General features: G+C 33.0%; 1 protein-coding gene across 6 annotated transcripts in view; it reads right to left on the bottom strand.

Annotated features, from left to right (window-relative positions):
* LOC143045410 (WD repeat and FYVE domain-containing protein 3-like) overlaps window positions 1–23856 on the bottom strand; it is a 114163-nt gene that overhangs the window by 21216 nt on the left and 69091 nt on the right. For all 6 annotated transcript variants that reach the window (XM_076217890.1, XM_076217896.1, XM_076217892.1 and 3 more), the window contains 8 exons: window positions 23496–23597; window positions 22954–23031; window positions 22391–22606; window positions 18591–18753; window positions 17533–17768; window positions 12033–12181; window positions 11712–11762; window positions 11132–11278 (listed from right to left, as the gene is read on the bottom strand). In XM_076217890.1, coding sequence (XP_076074005.1) covers window positions 11132–11278; window positions 11712–11762; window positions 12033–12181; window positions 17533–17768; window positions 18591–18753; window positions 22391–22606; window positions 22954–23031; window positions 23496–23597 — 1142 coding nt within the window. The remainder of the gene's footprint in view (window positions 1–11131; window positions 11279–11711; window positions 11763–12032; window positions 12182–17532; window positions 17769–18590; window positions 18754–22390; window positions 22607–22953; window positions 23032–23495; window positions 23598–23856) is intronic.

Genomic DNA, 23856 nt, shown 5'->3' with positions numbered 1-23856 from the left:
TTTATTTTGGTCTAGAATCGTAAAAGAAAACGGTACGTCTAAACAAGGACTCCTTAGTGCACTAAAGACCTATACAATGCCAATAAGGACTAGAAGGAGTGCTGTTATATATATTATTTTTACATATTATCATGATTATGGTAGAGATAGATATTTGATGCAAAAAATTCAAATTTTATAGAAAAATAATCATAAATAAATAAGATATTCAACATTATTTAAACGATTCATTCCTCCTATTCCCACTTTTTTAGCTCACCTGGCCGAAAGGCCAAGTGAGCTTTTCTCATCACTTGGCGTCCGGCGTCCGTCGTCGTCGTCCGTCGTCGTCGTCCTGCGTTAACTTTTACAAGAATCTTCTCCTCTGAAACTACTGGGCCAAATTTAACCAAACATAGCCACAATCATCATTGGGGTATCTAGTTTAAAAATGTGTCCGGTGACCCGGCCAACCAACCAAGATGGCCGCCATGGCTAAAAATAGAACATAGGGGTAAAATGCAGTGTTTGGCTTATAACTCAAAAACCAAAGCATTTAGAGCAAATCTGACGAAGTAATATTGTTCATCAGGTCAAGATCTATCTGCCCTGAAATTTTCAGATGAATCGGACAACCCGTTGTTGGGTTGCTGCCCCTGAAATGGTAATTTTAAGGAAATTTTGCTGTTTTTGGTTATTATCTTGAATGTTATTATAGATAGAGATAAACTGTAAACAGCAATAATGTTCAGCAAAGAAAGATCTACAAATAAGTCAACATGACCAAAATGGTCAGTTGACCACTTTAGGAGTTATTGCCCTTTATAGTCAATTTTTAACCATTTTTCGTAAATCTTAGTAATCTTTTAGAAAAAGCTTCTTCTCTGAAACTACTGGGCCAAATTTAACCAAACTTGGCCATAATCATCATTAGGGTATTTAGTTTAAAAAATGTGTCCGGTGACCCGGCCAACCAACCAAGATGGCCACCATGGCTAAAAATAGAACATAGGGGTAAAATGCAGTTTTTGGCTTATAACTCAAAAATAAAAGCCTTTAGAGCAAATCTTACAGGGGTAATTTTGTTCATCAGGTCAAGATCTATCTGCCCTGAAATTTTCAGATGAATCGGACATTTCGTTGTTGGGTTGCTGCCCCTGAAATGGTAATTTTAAGGAAATTTTGCTGTTTTTGGTTATTATCTTGAATATTATTATAGATAGAGATAAACTGTAAACAGCAATAATGTTCAGCAAAGTAAGATCTACAAATAAGTCAACATGACCAAAATGGTCAGTTGACCACTTTAGGAGTTATTGCCCTTTATAGTCAATTTTTAACCATTTTTCGTAAATCTTAGTAATCTTTTAGAAAAATCTTCTCCTCTGAAACTACTGGGCCAAATTTAACCAAACTTGGCCATAATCATCATTGGGGTATTTAGTTAAAAAAATGTGTCCGGTGACCCGGCCAACCAACCAAGATGGCCGCCATGGCTAAAAATAGAACATAGGGGTAAAATGCAGTTTTTGGCTTACAACTCCAAAACCAAAGCATTCAGAGCAAATCTGACAGGGTAATATTGTTTATCAGGTCAAGATCTATCTGCCATGAAATTTTCAGATGAATCGGACAACCCGTTGTTGGGTTGCTGCCCCTGAAATGGTAATTTTAAGGAAATTTTGCTGTTTTTGGTTATTATCTTGAATGTTATTATAGATAGAGATAAACTGTAAACAGCAATAATGTTCAGCAAAGAAAGATCTACAAATAAGTCAACATGACCAAAATGGTCAGTTGACCACTTTAGGAGTTATTGCCCTTTATAGTCAATTTTTAACCATTTTTCGTAAATCTTAGTAATCTTTTAGAAAAAGCTTCTTCTCTGAAACTACTGGGCCAAATTTAACCAAACTTGGCCATAATCATCATTAGGGTATTTAAGGGCATACGATACAGTTTTGATCCTGTATTTACAGTTTGATGAAAATTTCCAAATAGGCTAGTTTTTGCCTGCTTAAATCAAATATGTAATAAAAAATATACCTTCATGTGCTACTTTTTGAGTTAAATGAGGTCGAAATTTTGTATATTTGCTCAAAATTCGGATTTGTTGCCGTATTTTCTCTTTCGAAAGAAAGCAATAACTTTTTTGTTTTAAAAGATAAACACAAATTGTTTTTTGTTAGATAATTTGTAATTTCTGTATTTTATAAGTATTTTAAAAAATTATGCCTTTTTTTATTCAGAAATAACTCATATTTATCAAATGGTCATGAATTAAGAAAAAATCGTATTTTTTTGCTGTATATTTATCAAAATTAAAAAAAATTCCTCTATTTACAGTTTTAAAAAATTTGGTCCACATAATCTCCCTGCAAAATGAAACAAAATGTCGTTTTAAAAAATAGGGGTCCATGCACTCGTTTTCAAATTAAATCAGTTTGAATGATAAAAAATAGTAGAAAAATGCATCTTTTCCCGATATGTCATAGTTTGACGTCGCGAAAATAACATTTTACGTTAGTAACGTCATTACCTCCCCTGTAACTGTATCGTATGCCCTTAATTTAAAAAATGCGTCCGGTGACCCGGCCAACCAACCAAGATGGCCGCCATGGCTAAAAATAGAACATAGGGGTAAAATGCAGTTTTTGGCTTATAACTCAAAAATAAAAGCCTTTAGAGCAAATCTTACAGGGGTAATTTTGTTCATCAGGTCAAGATCTATCTGCCCTGAAATTTTCAGATGAATCGGACATTTCGTTGTTGGGTTGCTGCCCCTGACATGGTAATTTTAAGGAAATTTTGCTGTTTTTGGTTATTATCTTGAATATTATTATAGATAGAGATAAACTGTAAACAGCAATAATGTTCAGCAAAGTAAGATCTACAAATAAGTCAACATGACCAAAATGGTCAGTTGACCACTTTAGGAGTTATTTCCCTTTATAGTCAATTTTTAACCATTTTTCGTAAATCTTAGTAATCTTTTAGAAAAATCTTCTCCTCTGAAACTACTGGGCCAAATTTAACCAAACTTGGCCATAATCATCATTGGGGTATTTAGTTAAAAAAATGTGTCCGGTGACCCGGCCAACCAACCAAGATGGCCGCCATGGCTAAAAATAGAACATAGGGGTAAAATGCAGTTTTGGCTTATAACTCCAAAACCAAAGCATTCAGAGCAAATCTGACAAGGGTAATATTGTTTATCAGGTCAAGATCTATCTGCCATGAAATTTTCAGATGAATCGGACAACCCGTTGTTGGGTTGCTGCCCCTAAATTGGTAATTTTAAGGAAACTTTACTGTTTTGAATTATAATCTTGAATATTATTATAGATAGAGATAAACTGTAAACAGCAATAATGTACAGCAAAGTAAGATTTACAAATAAGTCAACATGACTGAAATGGTCAATTGACCCCCTAAGGAGTTATTGTCCTTTATAGTCAATTTTTAAAAATTTTCATAAAATTTGTAAATTTTTACTAACATTTTCCACTGAAACTACTGGGCCAAGTTCATTATAGATAGAGACAATTGTAAGCAGCAAGAATGTTCAGTAAAGTAAGATGTACACACACATCACCATCACCAAAACACAATTTTGTCATGAATCCATCTGCTTCCTTTGTTTAATATTCACAGACCAAGGTGAGCGACACAGGCTCTTTAGAGCCTCTAGTTTATAAATCTGCTAAGAAAAGTTAAAATTTCATGTGGGAATAGGAGGAAAACTTATGCAAACAAAGGATTATACTTAATCAACTTTTAATTGGCCAATGTTTTTTTGGGATAGGAAATAGGTTATTTTTGTATATGTTTGAATTTTGTGTTTTTAATTCAAATAAAAATGAAAGAAATGGAATAAAATTGAGATTTGAAATTCTGAATAAGTGAAAGAGACAAATAATAAATATTGCATAAAACAATCGAAATAAAGAAATGTAGCAAATTATTTAATATTTCTTTTATAACACAAATTCAAAAGTAAAGTCACGCAAGCATTATAATATGAAACAAACAATACAGGTAAACAACACTTAAGCAAATCACACATTTAGCACACACATCGGAAGTCCAACGTATATTAGTCTATTAAAGTTTATAAATCTATTCAATGTGAATAAGGTGGGTGGCTGCATCGCCAAACTGTACTGTTGTTACTTCTTGGTGGGGCATTAATGCTGCATAGTGAATCATGGTTGAGGCCGAGCAGATTTCCCTGTACTTTTTAAAAGAAAATATAGTTGATACACTGTTCAGTGGCGGATCAAGTCATTTTAAAAAAAGGGGGGGGTTCCAACTATGTGCTCCCATTCAAATGCATTGATCGTCCAAAAAAAGGGGGGTTTTCAACCCCGGAACCCCCCTCCCCCCTTTTCCCCCTGGATCCACCACTGAACAGTGTATCAACTATATTTTCTTTTAAAAAGTACAGGTAAATCTTAGGTGAATTTTTAATTAACCTTGATTGTTATAAAACCAATTTATAATTAATCAAACCATCAATTGAAGGCATAGTGATTTTTAAAAGTGTGAATTAGGAGGAATACAACATTTAGACACGGGCCCGTTTTTTTCTTTGATATGCCTTAAAAAATCAATGAACCGATTGACATGTGTCAAATAACATAACAACAGTTACTGATTAAACAATCATGATCTTTTTATTTTAAGTAATTTTTTTTTCAACTAGTTTGATATTATGTTTACAAAGCCTTCATATGGTACTATGTGGTATGTGCTTTACTTACTTTTGAAGGCCGTAGGGTGACTTATGGTTATTTATTTCTGTTTCAATTCGTTTCTTGTGAAGATTTGTCTCATATCATAAGTTTCACCCATGTCCGTCAGTACTTTAATCGTCACGAAGTTGGTTTCCATTTTCTAATAACCAAATGTTATGAAACATATACATAATGCTTATTACCACAAAACAGATTGATTGATTGTTGGTTGCTTAACGTCAAGTGGCAAATATTTCATGCATATTCAGGACGAGAACAAGTTCACAATAAATACAATAGGTAGGTTGATACAATAGAGGCCATATAGGATGATGGTCGGGGAAATTTGAACTGCCACTGGAAAATGAGGGTATATTGGATAGGGACAGAAATGTTGCCTTGCAACAGGCCACCTACGGACCCCTCAAAGAGTTGTTGCAAGGGTTCTTAACGTGCAAAGAGCGTGGCACTCTCTTTACACGAGGCATCGGATTTAACGTCCCCCTTCTGACCGGACGTGACTGCGAACTTGATACATCCCGCACAGCCAAACGGACGCCCCACTTCGGCAAGCATTTTAGTGCTGGTCGGGAGAAGACCAAGTGACCATATTTCTATACCCCAGTCACCCTTGGGGAGACCACAAAACAGAGATCAATTTGAATTTAGTTGGCGTCACTTTAACTGTTCCCGAGTTATGACCGTTTTGCGTAACTTTTCTTTGTTTCATACTTTAGTACTTTAGTCGTCACAAAGTTGGTTTCCATTTTCTAATTTTAGTTTGCCTCAACCAAATGTTATGAAACATATACACAATGCTTATTACCACAAAACAGAGATCAAGTTTGAATTTAGTTGGCGTCACTTTAACATGTTTAATTGTTCCCGAGTTATGCCCGTTTTGCGTTACTTTTCTTTGTTTGATACTTTAAATAATTGTTAAAACCGAGAACCAGATCAGTTTCACAGGCGGATCCTGGGGGACAGCTCCCCCCTTTCGTGGGAAAAAAATGATTATATCGGGAATCACTGAAGTGTGACTGGAGCCCCCCTCCCTTTACACAGAGTTCTGGATCTGCCACTGAGTTTAAAACTGTATAGTTTACCTTAAATGACCTGGTTAAGTGAAGAAATATCTAAAAGTGACCAGTTGATATTTAAGGAAAACCTTTCTGAAGCCCTTTTTTTCTGTCATACATACCATATAATATTTTTTCGACTTTCATGTATTTATTTTTTTATCATTTCTGTTAAAATAAAAAAAAAAGATGTGGTATAATTACCAAATTGAAACAATTCTTCACAAGAGACCAAAATGACACAGAAATTAACAACTATAGGTTATCATACGGCCTTCAACATTGGCAAAGCCCATGCCACATAGTCCGCTATGAAAGGTCCCGAAATGACAATGTAAATCAATTCAAACAAGAAAACCTATTTATTTACAAAAAGTGAACGAAAAACAAATATGTAACACATAAACAGACGACAACCGCTGAATTACAAGCTCCTAACTTGGGACAGGCACATACATAGAGAATGTGGCGGGGTAAATATGTTAGCAGGATCCCAACTATAAATAAATTAATCCTCAAGAAAATCTTTATATAGATAAATTAGTAATGATTAAGAATTTGACATGTTGTGTAGACATCTATAACTACTAGCATTGTTGAAATCTTTATGTTGCCTGCTAAATGTCATTCATTGGTTGTTTTTTTTCGTTTGATTGCTGTGTTATTGACGTATAACCTACATCTCCTACAGTTTTAGTTCCATTTTGGTGTACTTTCAAAAAGGTGTATGCAAAATCATAACTAAATATAGATGTATTTCTTTTCTTCCCCTAGGTTGTATGTTTAGAGAAAGATGACCCAATGAGAAATGTACCTCAATTTAGAAAGTGAAATAAACTGAAAAAAAAGTTTCACTTTCCAATCTTAAACTCTCCCCATTTTTTTCCATTTTTCATTCAATAGATTGTTTATATTTATTGACGGGAGTTCACTTTTAATTTGTATACGTTTTAGGTCACGGATAAATGTGATTTTAATCATAAAAAGGGGGAATATTCCAGTTTTCAGACAATGCTTTAAGCAGTTATGAATTTGTGAAATGACATTGAGAAGTTATTAAACTTTTTTTATTCTTTGGAAAAGCGACGGGCGTAACATGCGCTCATGGCGCAGCTGTTTATTTTTATTTTATGGAATTACACCCCTTTCAAAGTCTAGGATCAGTTAAGAGTACATTTGAACTTTGCAGTATATCTGAGGTAGTTAATGCACACCTTAGCTGTGCATGATCCTGATCTATGAAAGATTCAAACAAAAACTACCCAACCTCCACTCCTCCCCCAAAATGCAACAGTGTATATATTTAAATTTGTTAAGTCTTTTTAATGAGCAAAGACAGTCATGACAGTACTGAAAGTGAAACAAAGCAAAGCATGCAGTTATATTCCCATTAGAACAATTATTATATGTAATTTTTTACATAAACTATATTATATATCATTTGATTGACTGTTATGGGTGATATTTGTCACCATGGCAACTGTTGTAATAATACTTAACGATTGCAGTTTAGAGCTTATATATGCTTCAATGCATGTCTTTTCATAAAGGTTTGGAAACAATTGAGAACATTGAATTCCCCCATACCGCAGAATTCAATAAATAATAACTCTGTTTCCAAGGGGAAAATACGTTAACATGGTGATAAAATTCAAGAGAGCCCCACGCAATGTTTTATATATTTTGGTCAGGTAGTATTCAAACTTTGTTACTACAATGCTACATGTAGCTATGATTTACATATTTTCAATTTTCTGAAAAACACACAAGGAAATTTGATAATTTCACAATACTTCATGATTTCGAAAAAAATGAATGTTTTTTAGTATTTTTTAACAAAAAAACTAAAAGTCGGGGTTGAACTGCAAGACTAACTAAGCTCTGAAGCTAAAACCAAGTTATATCGATGTTATACATGCATATGAAATTTCTGAAAATAAAATTGATTCTATTCATTATCATTATTCTATTCATAATCAGGCTCTCCGACCAAACGTTATCTTTTCAAGAATCTACATGCCATTTGTATGATTTTTTTTAAATAAACCTACCCCCCTTTTTTCCCCTTACCTTCGGTTCTAACCTCAATGTTTCATTATATATTATATACATACAAGACTGTGAGTGAAGCAAAGCATGCAGTCATATTCCAATATGAATATAAACACCGTCTATATATAATATATGTATTTTTTTACATAAATTTCTATTGATACATTTTAAAATAGATATTACTATGGGTAATATGTATTTCCATGGTAACTATTGAAGTCAGCAACTATTAACGATGGTAATTTAGAGTAAGCTTATGCTTAAATATATATTTTTTTATCAGTTATGGAACAATTCAGTACATTAAAGCTCTAAAACTGCAATATTCTGCAAATAATAACTCCGTTTCCAAGGAAAAAATCGGTTGCTATGGTGATAAAACTAAAGAAAGTCCCAAGCTTTTTTCTATTTAATTTGGTAAAGTAGTATCCAAACTTCATAACTAAAGTGCTAACTATGCTATACACAGTTGCTCTTTTCTGAAAAACACCACAGAAAATTTGAAAATTTCGCAAAAATCCCAAATTCAGAAAAGTTGAAAATATGCATTTTTTGGCAAAATTTTAAAAAAAATTTACAAATTTGGTTTACATGCAATCTGAACTAAAATGATGCTAAAACCAAGTTGTATCAATGTTACATATGAAAATTAATGAAAAATGCTTGATTCTATTCCTAATCAGGCTCTGAATTGTAGTGATTTAGCTGATTTTTGGAAGATTTTACTATGCTTCACAACCAAACAATAGAGTGTCCGTTACCATGGCAACCACTCGTAGTTTCCCACTCATATTTATTTTTTGAGCAGTATTCAGTTACTGCTTCTTCTGGGCCATTTATAGATAAAATCTGAAACCCTCATAAATCACATGTATATGGCACCCTGTCTGGTTCTTACAAAGAGCTGTACTTAAATACTTAAGGAAAAGATAGCTTTTATACAATGCTTTGAGAATATCAAAAGAAAAGATAGGGTCACCGTACGTTTTTTCCGGCTAAAATACAAAATAGGAAAATTCCATGTAGGATCCTTCAGAAAATGCACTGTTTTAGAGTTAACTCCCCTTAAAATGGTTATTTAAAAAAAAATAAAAACAACCAAAATTAATCAATATTTGCAAAAATATTAATATTTATAAGTTATATTCTTATAAAGTGGTTCTTTTAAGGTGGTACCTAACACTACAGGGAGATAACTCTGTAAAATCAGGTAAACGTTTTAATGACGTTGTGTTGTTTAGGGAATATTAAGCTTTTCAATGATCAAAATTAGTGTTTGTCAAACTGCTATATAACCAGTGTAATTTTTCTGACAAAACGGTTGGTTCAAAATTTTTGATATTTTTATATTTTTGTTAAAGGGTGAAAGTAAATACTTTGACAAAATTTTATGAAAATTAAACGAGCCAAATTAATTTTAGTGAAAGTGTTGGGTACCACCTTAAATGAAAATTTACATTAAATAACTGCATTCCTGCATAAAATTTTGCTAGCTTGATAGAAAATCTGGACCTTTGGTTCTCTGTTTTTTACAATCCAAGATGGAGAGGACACCCATACCACCTATTGATTTCTGTTAGTGTTATATGTTGTTGAGGTGAAACATGAGGCAAATATTTTCTACAGGTGAATTTCACAGTAATCAAATACATGTAATAATGAACATGAAGTTCATAGAAACAAGATATTTAGAACATTAAAGCTGACCTAAATAAAGTCTAACAATGTTATTTGTTGATGAAGAAGTAACTGCAATAAACATTTTCCATATATACATTATATTCAGAGGAAACAATTTAATTTATTTAAATTCAAATCATATGCAAACAAGAGGCTGTCACAACGACAGCAAACCGGATTTATTTACATTTATTTGTGTCCTGGCAATATCACAAGAACCATTACTGATGAATGGTGAAAGTGAAAATCATCAATATCAAATTTGACCTCCATTTTGTCATCAGTATCAACATTTTGAAATAATAATATTTGAAAAGCTTAGATTGAATGGTTCATGAGTAAATGCAACAACGTGAATGGAAACGCCATTTTACAATCTTTCAAGAACCATAACTCCTGAACAGTAAAAGTCAAAATCGTCATTATGGAACTTGACCTCTATTTTGTCATCAGTAACAACATATTAAAATTTCAAAAGCTTTGGTTGAATGGTTCATGAGAAAATGCACGGACACGACGGGAAACACCATTTTTCAATCTTTCAAGAACCATAACTCCTGAACGGTAAAAGTCAAAATCGTCATTATTGAACTTGACCTCCATTTTGTCATCAGTAACAGCATATTAAAATTTCGGAAGCTTTGGTAGAACAATTCATGCATAAATGCATGGACACGACTGGAAACTCCATTTTTCAATCTTTCAAGAACCATAACTCCTGAACGGTAAAAGTCAAAATCGTCATTATGGAACTTGACCTCTATTTTGTCATCAGTAACAACATATTAAAATTTCAAAAGCTTTGGTTGAATGGTTCATGAGAAAATGCACGGACACGACGGGAAACACCATTTTTCAATCTTTCAAGAACCATAACTCCTGAACGGTAAAAGTCAAAATCGTCATTATTGAACTTGACCTCCATTCTGTCATCAGTAACAACATATTAAAATTTGGGAAGCTTTAGTACAACAGTTCATGAGTAAATGCACGGACACGACTGAAAACTCCATTTTTCAATCTTTCAAGAACCATAACTCCTGAACGGTAAAAGTCAAAATCGCCATTATTTAACTTGACCTCCATATAGTTGTTAGTAATAACATATTAAAATTTTAAAAGCTTTGGTTGACCGGTTCATGAGTTAATGCACGGACAACATTTGATTGCCGCCTTTCAAGAACCATAACTCCTGAACGGTAAAAGTCAAAATCGCCATTATTGAACTTGACCTTCGTATAGTTGTCAGTAATAACATATTAAAATTTTAAAAGCTTTGGTTGAACGGTTCATGAGTTAATGCACGGACAACATTTGATTGCCGCCCGCCCACCCGCCCGCCCGCCCGCCCGCCGTACATCCCCAAATCAATAACCGACATTTTTGTCACAAAAATCCGGTTAAAAAAATAAAAAATATGACTTAGTGAAAGCATAGTATAAAATTGTACCAACTTGCATGGATTTAAATGCAGAGAAAACTATGAATTTATTCACTGAATTGCCATTACTGTTTACTGTACAAACATCTTGCACCCAAAAACCTTCATGTTTTCAGCTATGGCTTTCAACAGATTTTCAACAAACATCTATATGTAGTACTCACTTTGCATAGACTTTATTCCTCAGCTTTCGTGGAAATGCTAATAGATAATTTCTTCCATCAGAGGAGAAGACTTCTACTGCTATTGGTTGTAACAAGTAACGTCTCTTGTGTACTTCTTTGATATCATCATAGGCAAATTTACTGTTCCTATTTAAACCAGATACATTTAATAAAACAATTATTATATTTACTTTAGCAACTCTATTGTACCTAAGATTTACCAGGCATTGGTGCATGTCGTTAGCAATATTATATTTACTGTTTTGCATCATTTGAATATTGTTTAACCTTTCATGTTGTCCTTTCAATTGCCGAGGTGTTTTTTTTAAATCAGAGAAAATCAAAGTAACTAATAAAACTGAAGTAAAAATTAACTGAGTTTTCTTGAAAAAAGAGAGGTCTTAAAAAAAGTTTAAAATTTTGTAACATAAAAATTAAGATTATGTTCACAAATGTTTGCATTGTTTTCACATTTGCTGTATCTAATAATTTTTGCAACTGTAAAAACAAATTTCATAACCACTACAATGATCAACTTGTTTCAACAGTATTTCATATCAACTACGTATAAAATACTTACGTTCGTTTGTGAGAACATGATCCCTTTGATGGTATGATAGGATCATGAAGGCTGAAAATGGAGAAAAACATCTATAACTATATAATCATAAAACTTAAAATAAAAGAATGAAAATTTTTGTCATTGCCTGTAAAAAGTCATAATTACTACACTTTTAGAATGAATGAATGAATGAATGAATGAATGAATGAATGAATGAATGATTCAAATTGTCCACCAAACTACCTTCTCTATAATATCTTTTTTCTGACATGGAAATTAATTCAAATTTCATTTCTAAAAAATCTTGTATATAAAATTTTGATAAAATAGCATGCTTACTCAAGTGGCAGACTGTCAATATCTCTGATTTCTCTAGATTTTAACATGGTCAAGCCATCTATGATATAAAAGTATTCCTTCCCAAACAGCAACAATCCTTCTGCTGTGTCCAAACCTTGGATTCTGGCACAACGGAAAATGTTGGTGATCTGAAACAAAAATCACTTGATTCATAATCTAAATCACAGTGCAAACATTTAAAACTGTTTATTTGATTTAATATATATTTCTCAAATCACATTGATTTATCATGAAAAATATATAGAACATTTATAAAAGAGGGACAAAAGATACCAAAAGGACAGTCAAACTCATAAATCGAAAAAAAACTGACAACGCCTAGCTAAAAATGAAAGAAGACAAACAGACAAACAAAAGAACACAGGACACATTATAGACAAGAGTGAACACGCTGAAATGTCTCACCTTCTATACTAATCATTGATATTATGTTGATAGTCCTAAGTATAAAGCTAAGCTTTGTTACAACTGTCACATAAACTTAACATTAACCAAGATAACTAAACAAAGACCAATGAACCTTGAAAAAGAGGTCCAGGTCAGATGAACCATGCCAGGCAGACAGGTACAGCTAACAATGCTTCTATACAACATATATAGTTGTCACATTACTTATAGTTTAAGAAAAATAGACTAAAACACAAAAACTTAACACTGTGCAATGAACCGTGAAAATGAGGTCACGGTTAAATAAAACCTGCTCGACTGACATAAAGATCATAAAATATTTCCATACACCAAATATAGTTGACCTATGGCATATAGCATTAGATAAAAAGACCAAAACTTAACTTTGACCACTGAACCATGAAAATGAGGTCAAGGTCACATGACATCTGCCCGCTAGACATGTACACTTAACAATCATTCCATACAACAAATATAGTAGACCTATTGCATATGGTATGAGAAAAACAGACCAAAACACAAAAATTTAACTATAACCACTGAACAATGAAAATGAGGTCAAGGTCAGATGACACCTGCCAGTTGGACATGTACACCTTACAGTCCTTCCATACACCGAATATACTAGCCCTATTGCTTATAGTATCTGAGATATGGACTTGACCACCAAAACTTAACCTTGTTCACTGATCCATGAAATGAGGTCGAGGTCAAGTGAAAACTGTCTGACAGAAACGAGGACCTTGCAAGGTACGCACATATCAAATATAGTTATCCTATTACTTATAATAAGAGAATTCAACATTACAAAAAATTTGAACTTTTTTTTCAAGTGGTCACTGAACCATGAAAATGAGGTCAAGGACATTGGACATGTGACTGACGGAAACTTTGTAACATGAAGTATCTATATACAAAGTATGAAGCATCCAGGTCTTCCACCTTCTAAAATATAAAGCTTTCAAAAAGTGAGATAACGCCGACGCCGTAGCTGCCGTAGCTGCCGCCGGATCACTATCCCTATGTCGAGCTTTCTGCAACAAAAGTTGCAAGCTCGACAAAAACTAAAGAATAATCAACATGAACCCCACCAAAAACTATGGGTGATCTAAGGTGCTCCGGCCTGGGTGCCGATCCTGCTCCACATGTGGCACCCGTCCTGTTGCTTATGTTATAACAAATCTGGTAAATAGTCTAATTCGGTAGGTCACATTCATGAAAGGGAAGGGGAATGTAGTTACGACGTAAGAAACATATCCGGTATTATTTATGAAGGGTTTATTCCATAACGGTCAAGCAACTCGTGATGGCGTCCGTTAAATTTACAAAGGGATGTTTTCAACTTCACCATTTGGAACTCTTGGTTTAATAGCTTTCTTGTGAGCAGCAACCCAGCAACCCTCTATCAAGAAAATCATGATAGGAAATGCAAGCACGGGAATATCATATTAATTGGGAGACATATACCCCGTATGCAGGTGCTGCTGGAATGTTGCTACTTAGAAATGGAAAGTTCACAATAGGAAAGCTGAAATCATCTCTTTTGTCGTAAAGTTTTGTTTTCAACCGATCCTCATTGTCAATTTTCTAGATGTAAGTCAAGATATGAGGCCGACTTAACTGTATCTGTTGTATCCTTAATCTCTAGTTCGATGGTATAGATGCGTTCAACAGCGTCACCAAATTTTAAATTATTTAGTGAAAGAACTTCATCTATATAGCTGAAAGTAGAGTTAAAGGATATTGCTAACTTCTTATCTTTCTTCCTAGGAAGTTCCTGTATGAAGTCAGCCTCATTATAATAAAGAAACAAGTCTGCAAGAAGAGGGACACAATTGGTTCCCATTGGAATGCCAACAGTCTGTTGAACAACACATCCTCCGAACGTAACAAATATGTTGTCAATAAAAAATCAAAGAGCAGATTGCTCTGAGGGATACGATTGCCATTGTTTTCATTGACACATGTATACATGTAGTTGGATAGAATGACTTTCAAAACTAATTCAACTGCATATGTGATCATATGTAAAATGTAATTTACGTAATCTGAATAGTTACAAAATAAAATAGCCAATCCCAGTTAAAAGTGTATGAACAATGTACTTAGGCCTATTGTGTTTTATTTTTGTTCTATCAATTCCAAGTTTACTTTCCACAGCAGTCACTGAGACTCAGAGTGAGAGAAGTATCTTACTTCGTATGTTATCACCTATTTTCCTACGTTATTTCTAGGAGGAACCCCATTCCTAATTCTTTAAATATGAATTTCCTTTGGGTCAGTGATCAGTGACTCCTTTCCGTACACATTAATTTTTCTCAACGTAATGTTTTGATTCAGAATTCACGGAAGTGACTTTCGGAAGGGTGACAACTCGAAACGATAATATGGAAGACTCCCTTTTGCCTGAAGGTGTGTTGAAAATAAACCTTAACGATGAGGACTAATTTATTTTAATTTAAATGATGCCTATGATTTAAAATTATGCAACAACAATAACCCTCAATAGCAGACATACATAGAAAGGATCACATGAGTTTTAAATTAATCAATCGAGTGGGGAATCCAGAGCAATCATTTAACCTAGTACCCCTTGACGTCAAGAAAACTATACGCATGCGCATAATTACCTAAACAAACCCTGTAGTAAGAACGTATATTAAACCTAAATGGTTCTCTATTTTTTATATCAAATATCAGTTTAATAACGGTGACATATAAGTAAAACTCCACTTTAGTTCTTATATGACAGAAATAGGTTTATCGGAATTCAGAGAACTCTCGCATTTTGATCACATCTGGGGAATTCCCTCTGACGTGTTTCTAAACTTATAAAAACACTAAATATAAATACTGCTTGATTTTGATTTTCCGTGTTGTTAAAAACACGCATATAAGTCAAGGGAAATATCAAACATGAAGATTATGAAAAGAACATTATAGGAAAGTTGTTTAAGTTCAATCCCTTTGTTTGTTTTTACCTTTTAATCCAAGACAATCGTAAGAATCTGAGACGGTCCTTAATGTTTAGAATAAAACGGTTGACGTGAGGGCATTGTCCTGAGCCACTGGTATAAGTCTACAGATTGCTTGAAAGCAATCGTATCCCAAAAAATCAAGTATCTTGGTAATGTCAGTTTCAGAGAATTTTTGTTTGAATCAGAGTGATCCTTTACAAAGTAGGATTTATCCCTCCCTAAGACAAGATACTTGTATCTACGTTGGCCATTCATTTTAATGAAACAAAGAAATACCAACTCTTTCAATTTGTCTTTTAGTTTGGAATGTGGAATACTTGTATAAAGTGTAGAAAAGTCAAAAGTTTTAATACTATTGCAAGATGAAAGAGAGTTAGATTGTATGTACTCCAAAAGATCTTAGGAATTTTTAAGTATCCACATCTGATTCACGTCACCTCTAGAATAGGTAGTTTCACAATAACTTTGAAGCCTGTCTTTGATTGCTGATAAAATAGATGTTAATAATTTAGAAAGGTTTCATGGAGCACTTAGAAGACCCAGCAATATACTATTGTTTGTAAGGACACTTATGTAGTTTAGGTATCCAATACAGTGATGGAAGATCCAGTTCTTCATCTTTTGTTAAAATTCCAAAGGAACATAGAACAGACCTATGATTATCCAGGATTTTTCTCTTTGGTAAGTGTCGTGTCAGAGGGTATATGTTGAGTTTCCAAGTGAAGTATCAATACCTAATTTGTTTATCAAGCAGTTAATGTAATGAGTTTACACACAAAAACGATGTTGTTTGGGGCTTTATCTGCGGGGACAACAACATATTTGTCATGGAGGTAGGATAAGTGTTTTGAAACCTTTGGGTCTTTAAAGATTGATGTAGCATGGGCATTGGTAGACCCATTCAGTTTCTTAATTCTGATTTGTATCAACAACCTCACCGCCTTTATCAATTTGGAAAGAGTGTCTACGTCTTCCTTCTCGCATTTAGCCCATTGCCTGGCGTAATCCTCGACTGAATCCATCAAAATTTTAAAGTTGTATTTCCAAATGATGGATTAAGGCTCACGAAATTTCAGACCTTTTGATAACACATTTCGCAGGGAAGTGTTATCTACTATGTTGAGGTCACCGGTAATAACGTGGCCAGCCGGATTATATGTGAATTGGGAACTAGCACAAGTGCAATCGGAAGGTTTAGACTTGAAGTTGTCAATATTGAGATCCTGCAAAACTTGTTCGTAATTGAAAGTTTTAGTTGCGATAGATTTAGTATAGGTATAAGAAATTATTGGTACAGACTGATCTTTGAAATAAGGAGGTATTTTCGATTGAACTAATTTATGATGAAGGATATTGCCTAAGTTGACGCCATCGAGACCTTTGTTTGCAAAGGAAAGATTAAGAAAAAATCTTTTCTCTTTATCATCTTTTCCAGTACAGACTGGTTTGAAAAGTCTTGAAAAACTTGCAATATCCGAAATTATAGCTGTTAGTTTGTATTGGTTTGAATGAGGGTTTTCCAAACATGAATTAAACAGAGAATGAAGTTTTGAAAGGGGTAAAGAATAAAGTTTTATGCAAATGTGATGAATAATACCTTATGGTTTTTGTATAAATGGCAGCAAGTCATTAATAGAGACATCATGCAGAGTAGGTGATGTATAATGATGATAATCATGACTGCGTCTACGTCGAGGAGTCGAGTTGAAAATATTCATCACATTTACCGAGTTACAGGAAGGACTAGATAGAATACCTATACCATCAATTTTGTCATTGCAACCATATTTTTTCGATAATGTGAACTGTTATAGAAACGATGGAATGATCTGGCTAATTAAAATGCTGGTAAAGAATGTCGTTTGTATTGAGGTTAATGTCTGATCTATGACCGCACATACGTTTGTTTAGCCTTCCTTTCGTTTCACCAACGTATACCAATCCGCAAAGGTTGCACTCTAATCCGTAGACAACATTTATGGATTTACAATTCAGATCATCGTAACTTCTGGTAAAATATGATTTCTTGTTATATTGATGAAATATTTAAAACAAAATCACAGGTTCTAAAAGTATAATGAATAAAGATATACCTTCTCTCCTTCCCCTAGAATCCTAAATATAGCTTGGTTATTATCGGACTTGCTGTTTGTTTGTACATCTGTTTGGTTATCAGATTTACCATCAGTCTGATCACCTTGACCTTCAATAGGACCCTCCGTTTTATCTGTTTCTGTATTGTTATCAGCTGTGATTGTTTCCTCTAAATCTTCATCCAGATCAGTGGATTTCTGATCTGATTTTCTAGGTACTAACTTTGGCAAAATATCTGAAAACAAAGTTGTTACATAGTATTTATGTCAAAATGCTTTTAATCTGTATCATGATTATTTTTCATCTGATCTAAGACATGAAAAGTAATACAAGGCTGAAATAAAAGAGGAAACGGGCAAACTAGATATTGACTGTTGATATACATATCTATTTCCTTGTAGCAAATGCAAAACATCTGTATAGAGAAAAATGATATAATACATAATCTGAAAACATGGGCAAGTTGGTAAATAATAGGGATTGACTTACGAGAAAAAGGTCAGTATTTCTACTTTTACCTTGAAGAGATCTTGTCACATATCATTTAAAGATGTACTTAAATTTTATACTATAAGCTGGAAGAGTAAAAGTTAAGGATCAAAATAAGCTAAAAATATTGATAGGTCATGGAGCTCCTTTTTCAAGATATTTGATTTATAAAGTATGACGGGAAGAGGCTAACTCAGACTTTACCTTATATTTGCATAGGTATTATTTCGGTCTCAAATCAAAAGAAGGAAAATCAAGAATCAGCTTAAATTTTATCAAATGACATTTTATGAGCTATTAAGTCTTATGTTAAAAGATAAATATGTGTTTTTGGGAAAAATATTTTACTTTGAATCATATGGAAAAACACCAAAGAGTCTGAACATCTGACACAAATTCCAACACCTCACCTAAATACATCCTGAAGTCAGGTTTTGTAATCTACATGTGATTTTGGGGATTTCCTTTTACCATCATGTGCCAGTCTGTTACCAGCAACACTGGTGATAACATGTTTTATTACAAGAAATTCATAAATCTGTAAATCCTTCCTGTCTATTAAACTGACCTTCAGGTGACCTTTCCTCTGCACTGTCTTCACTACCACTGCCAACATTTGTACCAATCTGTATGGGCAAGGTTTCATTGCCTAATCCTATCAATGTCTTGGGCAAGTACCTCTCATAGTATTCTCTACTGTCTATGCACATTGCTACCTTATACTTCAGTGGCTGCAAAATAAAGTTGTTATGGTATTCAAACACTTAACTTTCCCTTTACAAATGATAAGAAATATACAGAAAAAAAAGATTAAGAAGAAAAAAATGAAATATCTTTTTTATCAATTTTTCATGCAACACTTTCCTTATTTCAAGCAGTCATATAAAATATTCCCCATTAAAATATTCACCCCATTTCTCAGCATACTGACTAAATTGTGTGCCCAATAAACAAACAAATGATGTCAAATAATGACACCTAGAAACCAACACTTAGAATTGAGAAAACGATTGGAATCAAGTTTATTAAGGTACCACTACAGTCAGAATTTTCTGACTCCAATCAACAGTCTTTAAAGATTAATTTCTCCAAAACTACTCCATGGATTTTTAAAATCTTTAACTCATTTTAAAGCTGAAATATAACTCTTTCTTAATTTATATATAAGTTAATTTTTGGTTTGATTAATCTCAAAATATAGCTCATTAAATGCCAACCAGATGCTCCGCAGGGCGCAGCTATATACGACCGCAGAGGTTGAACCCTGAACAGTTGGGGCAAGTATGGACACAACATTTAAGCTGGATTCAGCTCTAAATTTGGATTGTGATTAAATAGTTGACACAGCATAGGTTTCAGACACAGAATGAATGTGGTCTAATGAACTTAAAATATTTTTTTTGCCTTTGAGCAATTCACTATGCTGTTGAATATTAATCCTCTCAAAAAAATGTTTGAAGAAATTTTCTTTTTATTTATGAAATCTGAAATGAGAAAAATTCCCCCCCCCCCCCCATTTTTTTTTCACATCCCCCTTTCCCTTTTTCCAAAACTGATCTCAATTCAAATTCCTAATGGAGTTTGCAACAATAACTACTCATTTAAATACATCATAAAATATTAAAATGTAAAATAAAGTGCTTGTTATCACTGAATGGTAAATTTGTTTTAATTTATCAGTTGGTAGTAAAAGTGAATATACATTGTATATTGTATAAAACAATGATTTAAGTTGATTCAACTACTATTCTGGACAAAGAAAGATAACTCCAATTGAAAATTTCTTGCTATTGGACAATATTGTGCAATTAGATATTTCTTGCTATTGCTCAATACTTTGCAATTGAAAATATTTGCTATTGCACAATACTGTGCAATTGAAGATTTCTTGCTATTGCGCAATACTGTGCAATTGAAAATTGCTTGCTATTGCACAATACTGTGCAATTGAAGATTTCTTGCTATTGCTGAATACTTAATATAATAATTTTGGATCCTGATTTGAACCAACTTGAAAACTGGGCCCATAATCAAAAATCTAAGTATATGTTTAGATTCAGCATATCAAAAAAGCCCAAGACTTCAATTTTTGTTAAAATCAAACTTAGTTTAATTTTGGACCCTTTGGACTTTAATGCAGACCAATTTGAAAACGGGACCAAAAATTAAGAATCTACATACACAGTTAGATTTGGCATATCAAAGAACCCCAATTATTCCATTTTTGATGAAATCAAACAAAGTTTAATTTTGGACCCCGATTTGGACCAACTTGAAAACTGGGCCAATAATCAAAAATCTAAGTACATTTTTAGATTCAGCATATCAAAGAACCCCAAGGATTCAATTTTTGTTAAAATCAAACTAAATTTAATTTTGGACCCTTTGGACCTTAATGTAGACCAATTTGAAAACGGGACCAAAAATTAAGAATCTACATACACAGTTAGATTTGGCATATCAAAGAACCCCAATTATTCAATTTTTGATGAAATCAAACAAAGTTCAATTTTGGACCCTTTGGGCCCCTTATTCCTAAACAGTTGGGACCAAACCTCCCAAAATCAAACCCAACCTTCCTTTTATGGTCATAAACCTTGTGTTTAAATTTCATAGATTTCTATTTACTTTTACTAAAGTTATGGTGCGAAAACCAAGAATAATGCTTATTTGGGCCCCTTTTTGGCCCCTAATTCCTAAACTGTTGGGACAAAAACTCCCAAAATCAATCCCAACCTTCCTTTTGTGGTCATAAACCTTGTGTTTAAATTTCATTGATTTCTATTTACTTATACTAAAGTTATTGAACGAAAACCAAGAATAATGCTTATTTGGGCCCTTTTTTGGCCCCTAACTCCTAAACTGTTGGAACCAAAACTCCCAAAATCAATCCCAACCTTTCTTTTGTGGTCATAAACCTTGTGTCAAAATTTCATAGATTTCAATTTACTTTTACTAAAGTTAGAGTGTGAAAACTAAAAGTATTCGGACGACGACGACGCAAGACGACGACGCCAACGTGATAGCAATATACGACGAAAAATTAAAAATTTTTGCGGTCGTATAAAAAAGTGGTCTTCCAACTTGGATGAAAATGGCACATTCATGTCAAATGGTAGTAAAAATTTGTTTTCATTCCTGTAATCAACTATATACAATCACCAAAACCATGTCTCAGATTTTTGATATATGCCTCCAGTAAGAAGATATATTGATTTAACTGCTGGGTGCCAAACCTCATTTCACCTTTCATCTTCGGAGACCTATAAATTCATTTAGAAACAAATTATCCAAAAACTGGGACACGGTATTGTAGAAAATACACCCTTTAATCATATATTTCCTAGTCAAGCCAAAGGGGGTACCCATAAAGTTTCTATTTTTATTTTTTCCTTGCAATTTTCATGAAAAATTGTTCTGAAAAATGACCTAAAAACTGAATTTCCCCCTTAGAACCCCTATAAAGTCAATATAAATACAAACTTCCACTGGGAACACCCCAGGAGTGTTCTGATACCATTACTATATCAATAGAACCACACACTTTGTGTCTTTGATGCTCTAATGCTGTAAATTTTGCATTATATGTGAACTATCCAACACTAACTTGGCATTTGGCGGGAGTTTGACGTCACAGATATGACCAACATCTGTGATGAAGTATTTAAATATAGACAAAGCTCCGCCTCTTTCCAGGCAGTCTCAGATAAGAAAAACATGATTGACCAGCTGCATTTAATCAATGTTTAACATTATGTTTATAAAAAGATCAAGACCACCCTTTTCTCGAAAATACATTTAATTCAAATAGGATTGAAAAAATACACATGAACTGAAAATTTATTTAGTTAAAATTCATAGAACTGTATTCAAATGAAGAAGATCAAAGAGAAGAAATTTATACAGTCAGTCAGAGGTTTTCAAAAATACTTCCCCTCTCTTTTCCATAGTACTTTTTTTCCTTTTTGGTAGATTTTTTCCCTTTTAAGTTTTTTTTTCTTTTTCTTTGTTCACTTCCATGTTATATAAAGAATATTTGTTGCAAAACAATGACATAAGACTACAATATTTGACTTGTGGTCAGGGATTAACAGCTGGACACTGGTATCAACAGATGATTGACATATTAGCCCCTCCCAAATGCCTATATATTTAGATTAATTACCATGTGCTTTTATTTATATAAATTCATTATCAATTTACTCCCTGTTGTGATATGATAATGACTTTGGGATTTTTACAAACTGTGCAGAATAATACTTACTTCAATATTATGTGATAAAAAAAATATGATCAAAAAATCATTGTTAGACTGTAGTGCTACCTTAAACAGAACCTGCATTCCCTAGTTCACATAAAGGAACTTACGCTGTTCTCCAAATCTGGTCTATAAGGATAGTGAGTGTAGAACAAATCATTGAACACCATTTTCTTCCTCATCCTACATGGCCCCTCTGTTACATCTAACGACCATTTGTCAAACCTGGACCCAACATATGGACCCCAAAGTCCTTTCTCTCTTAATAACTCATTCTCAGACTGTTCCCATTCTTCTACCAGGTATCTCTCCATGTGCTCATGTCCCTGTATTAAAATATTCATGTCAATTGTATATTCATTTTTTTAAAGAATTAATTCCAACTTAATCATGAAAAAGTTATGCCATCTTAATTTTATGCAATATAAGACTTCCAAGTTCATATATTTTCCTGTACATTTCCTAAGTCACAATATATATATGCTATTACATTTACATCACAGTAAGAACTGTCCAATGACTTCATTTATGACGATTGAGCTTGCATCTACTGGTATATCTCATTCATTAAAAAGAACTTGACTCATATCAATTCAAAACAGATTCTCCTTAAATGTTCCCATTTCAAACTATTTAAATGATATATCTTTGTAACTCTAGATTATTGTCCTACCTGAAGATACTGTTGAAACTGTAACTGTACTAAATCTCTCACTACTGCCATGTGTGTCAATGTCCAAGAAATGTAGTCCTAGTAAAACAAGATTAAATCAAAAGCAATTAAATTCAAGTATAAGTGATTACATTGGAAATCAGTAGTTTTAAAGCAACATCATTTAAATTTTCAAAATATCTGTGGTTTATCAAACAAAATATAAACACTAACCTTAAATACAAAGTTGCAATATTATTTATAAAAGAAGTCATTTGTAATATGTAACTAAATCAATCTAAAAAAAAGATTTTGAAGATATAAAGTAAAATGTCCTTAATAATTTTATATTGGTTAAAACTATCTTGTAAAGGAAGAAAAAAACACAAAACCTACCTTATTTGCCTTTCAACATTTTTTGATTCAAGCGTCACTGATGAGTCTTTTGTAGATAAAACGTGCGTCTGGCGTAAATATAAAATTTCAATCCTGGTATCTATGATGAGTTTATTTTCATAGTTTATTTGACTATTATAAACAATTGCAATGAACAACATACTTACTGTCATATGAACTGTAGACGAGGGTGAAGATTTGAGTGGTAGATCTTTTTTATTCTTCCTTACTGAAAACTTCAGAACAGCATTTCCCATTTTTGCTATTTTCTAAAAATATTTATTATATTTATGAAGTAACAAAAAAGAATGTTTTGTAAAATTCTGATTACAAGACAGAATATTGCTTTCATTATGGAATATATTTTGCTTTACACATATCAGTAGTTTCAAAAAGTTGGTATCCTAGGATTAATCATAAATCAAAAGTATGAAGTAAACTGTATATCCTTAACAAATACAAGACTAAGAAGACTGACATAGATTTGATTGAATCATTATCTAAAGCAAAAAAGTAAGAGAAAGTGAC

The sequence above is a fragment of the Mytilus galloprovincialis genome, chromosome 9, assembly GCF_965363235.1.
Source record: "Mytilus galloprovincialis chromosome 9, xbMytGall1.hap1.1, whole genome shotgun sequence".
Taxonomy (NCBI): domain Eukaryota; kingdom Metazoa; phylum Mollusca; class Bivalvia; order Mytilida; family Mytilidae; genus Mytilus; species Mytilus galloprovincialis.
Note: the sequence above shows the minus strand (reverse complement) of the source record. Positions and strands in the feature narration are given on the sequence as shown.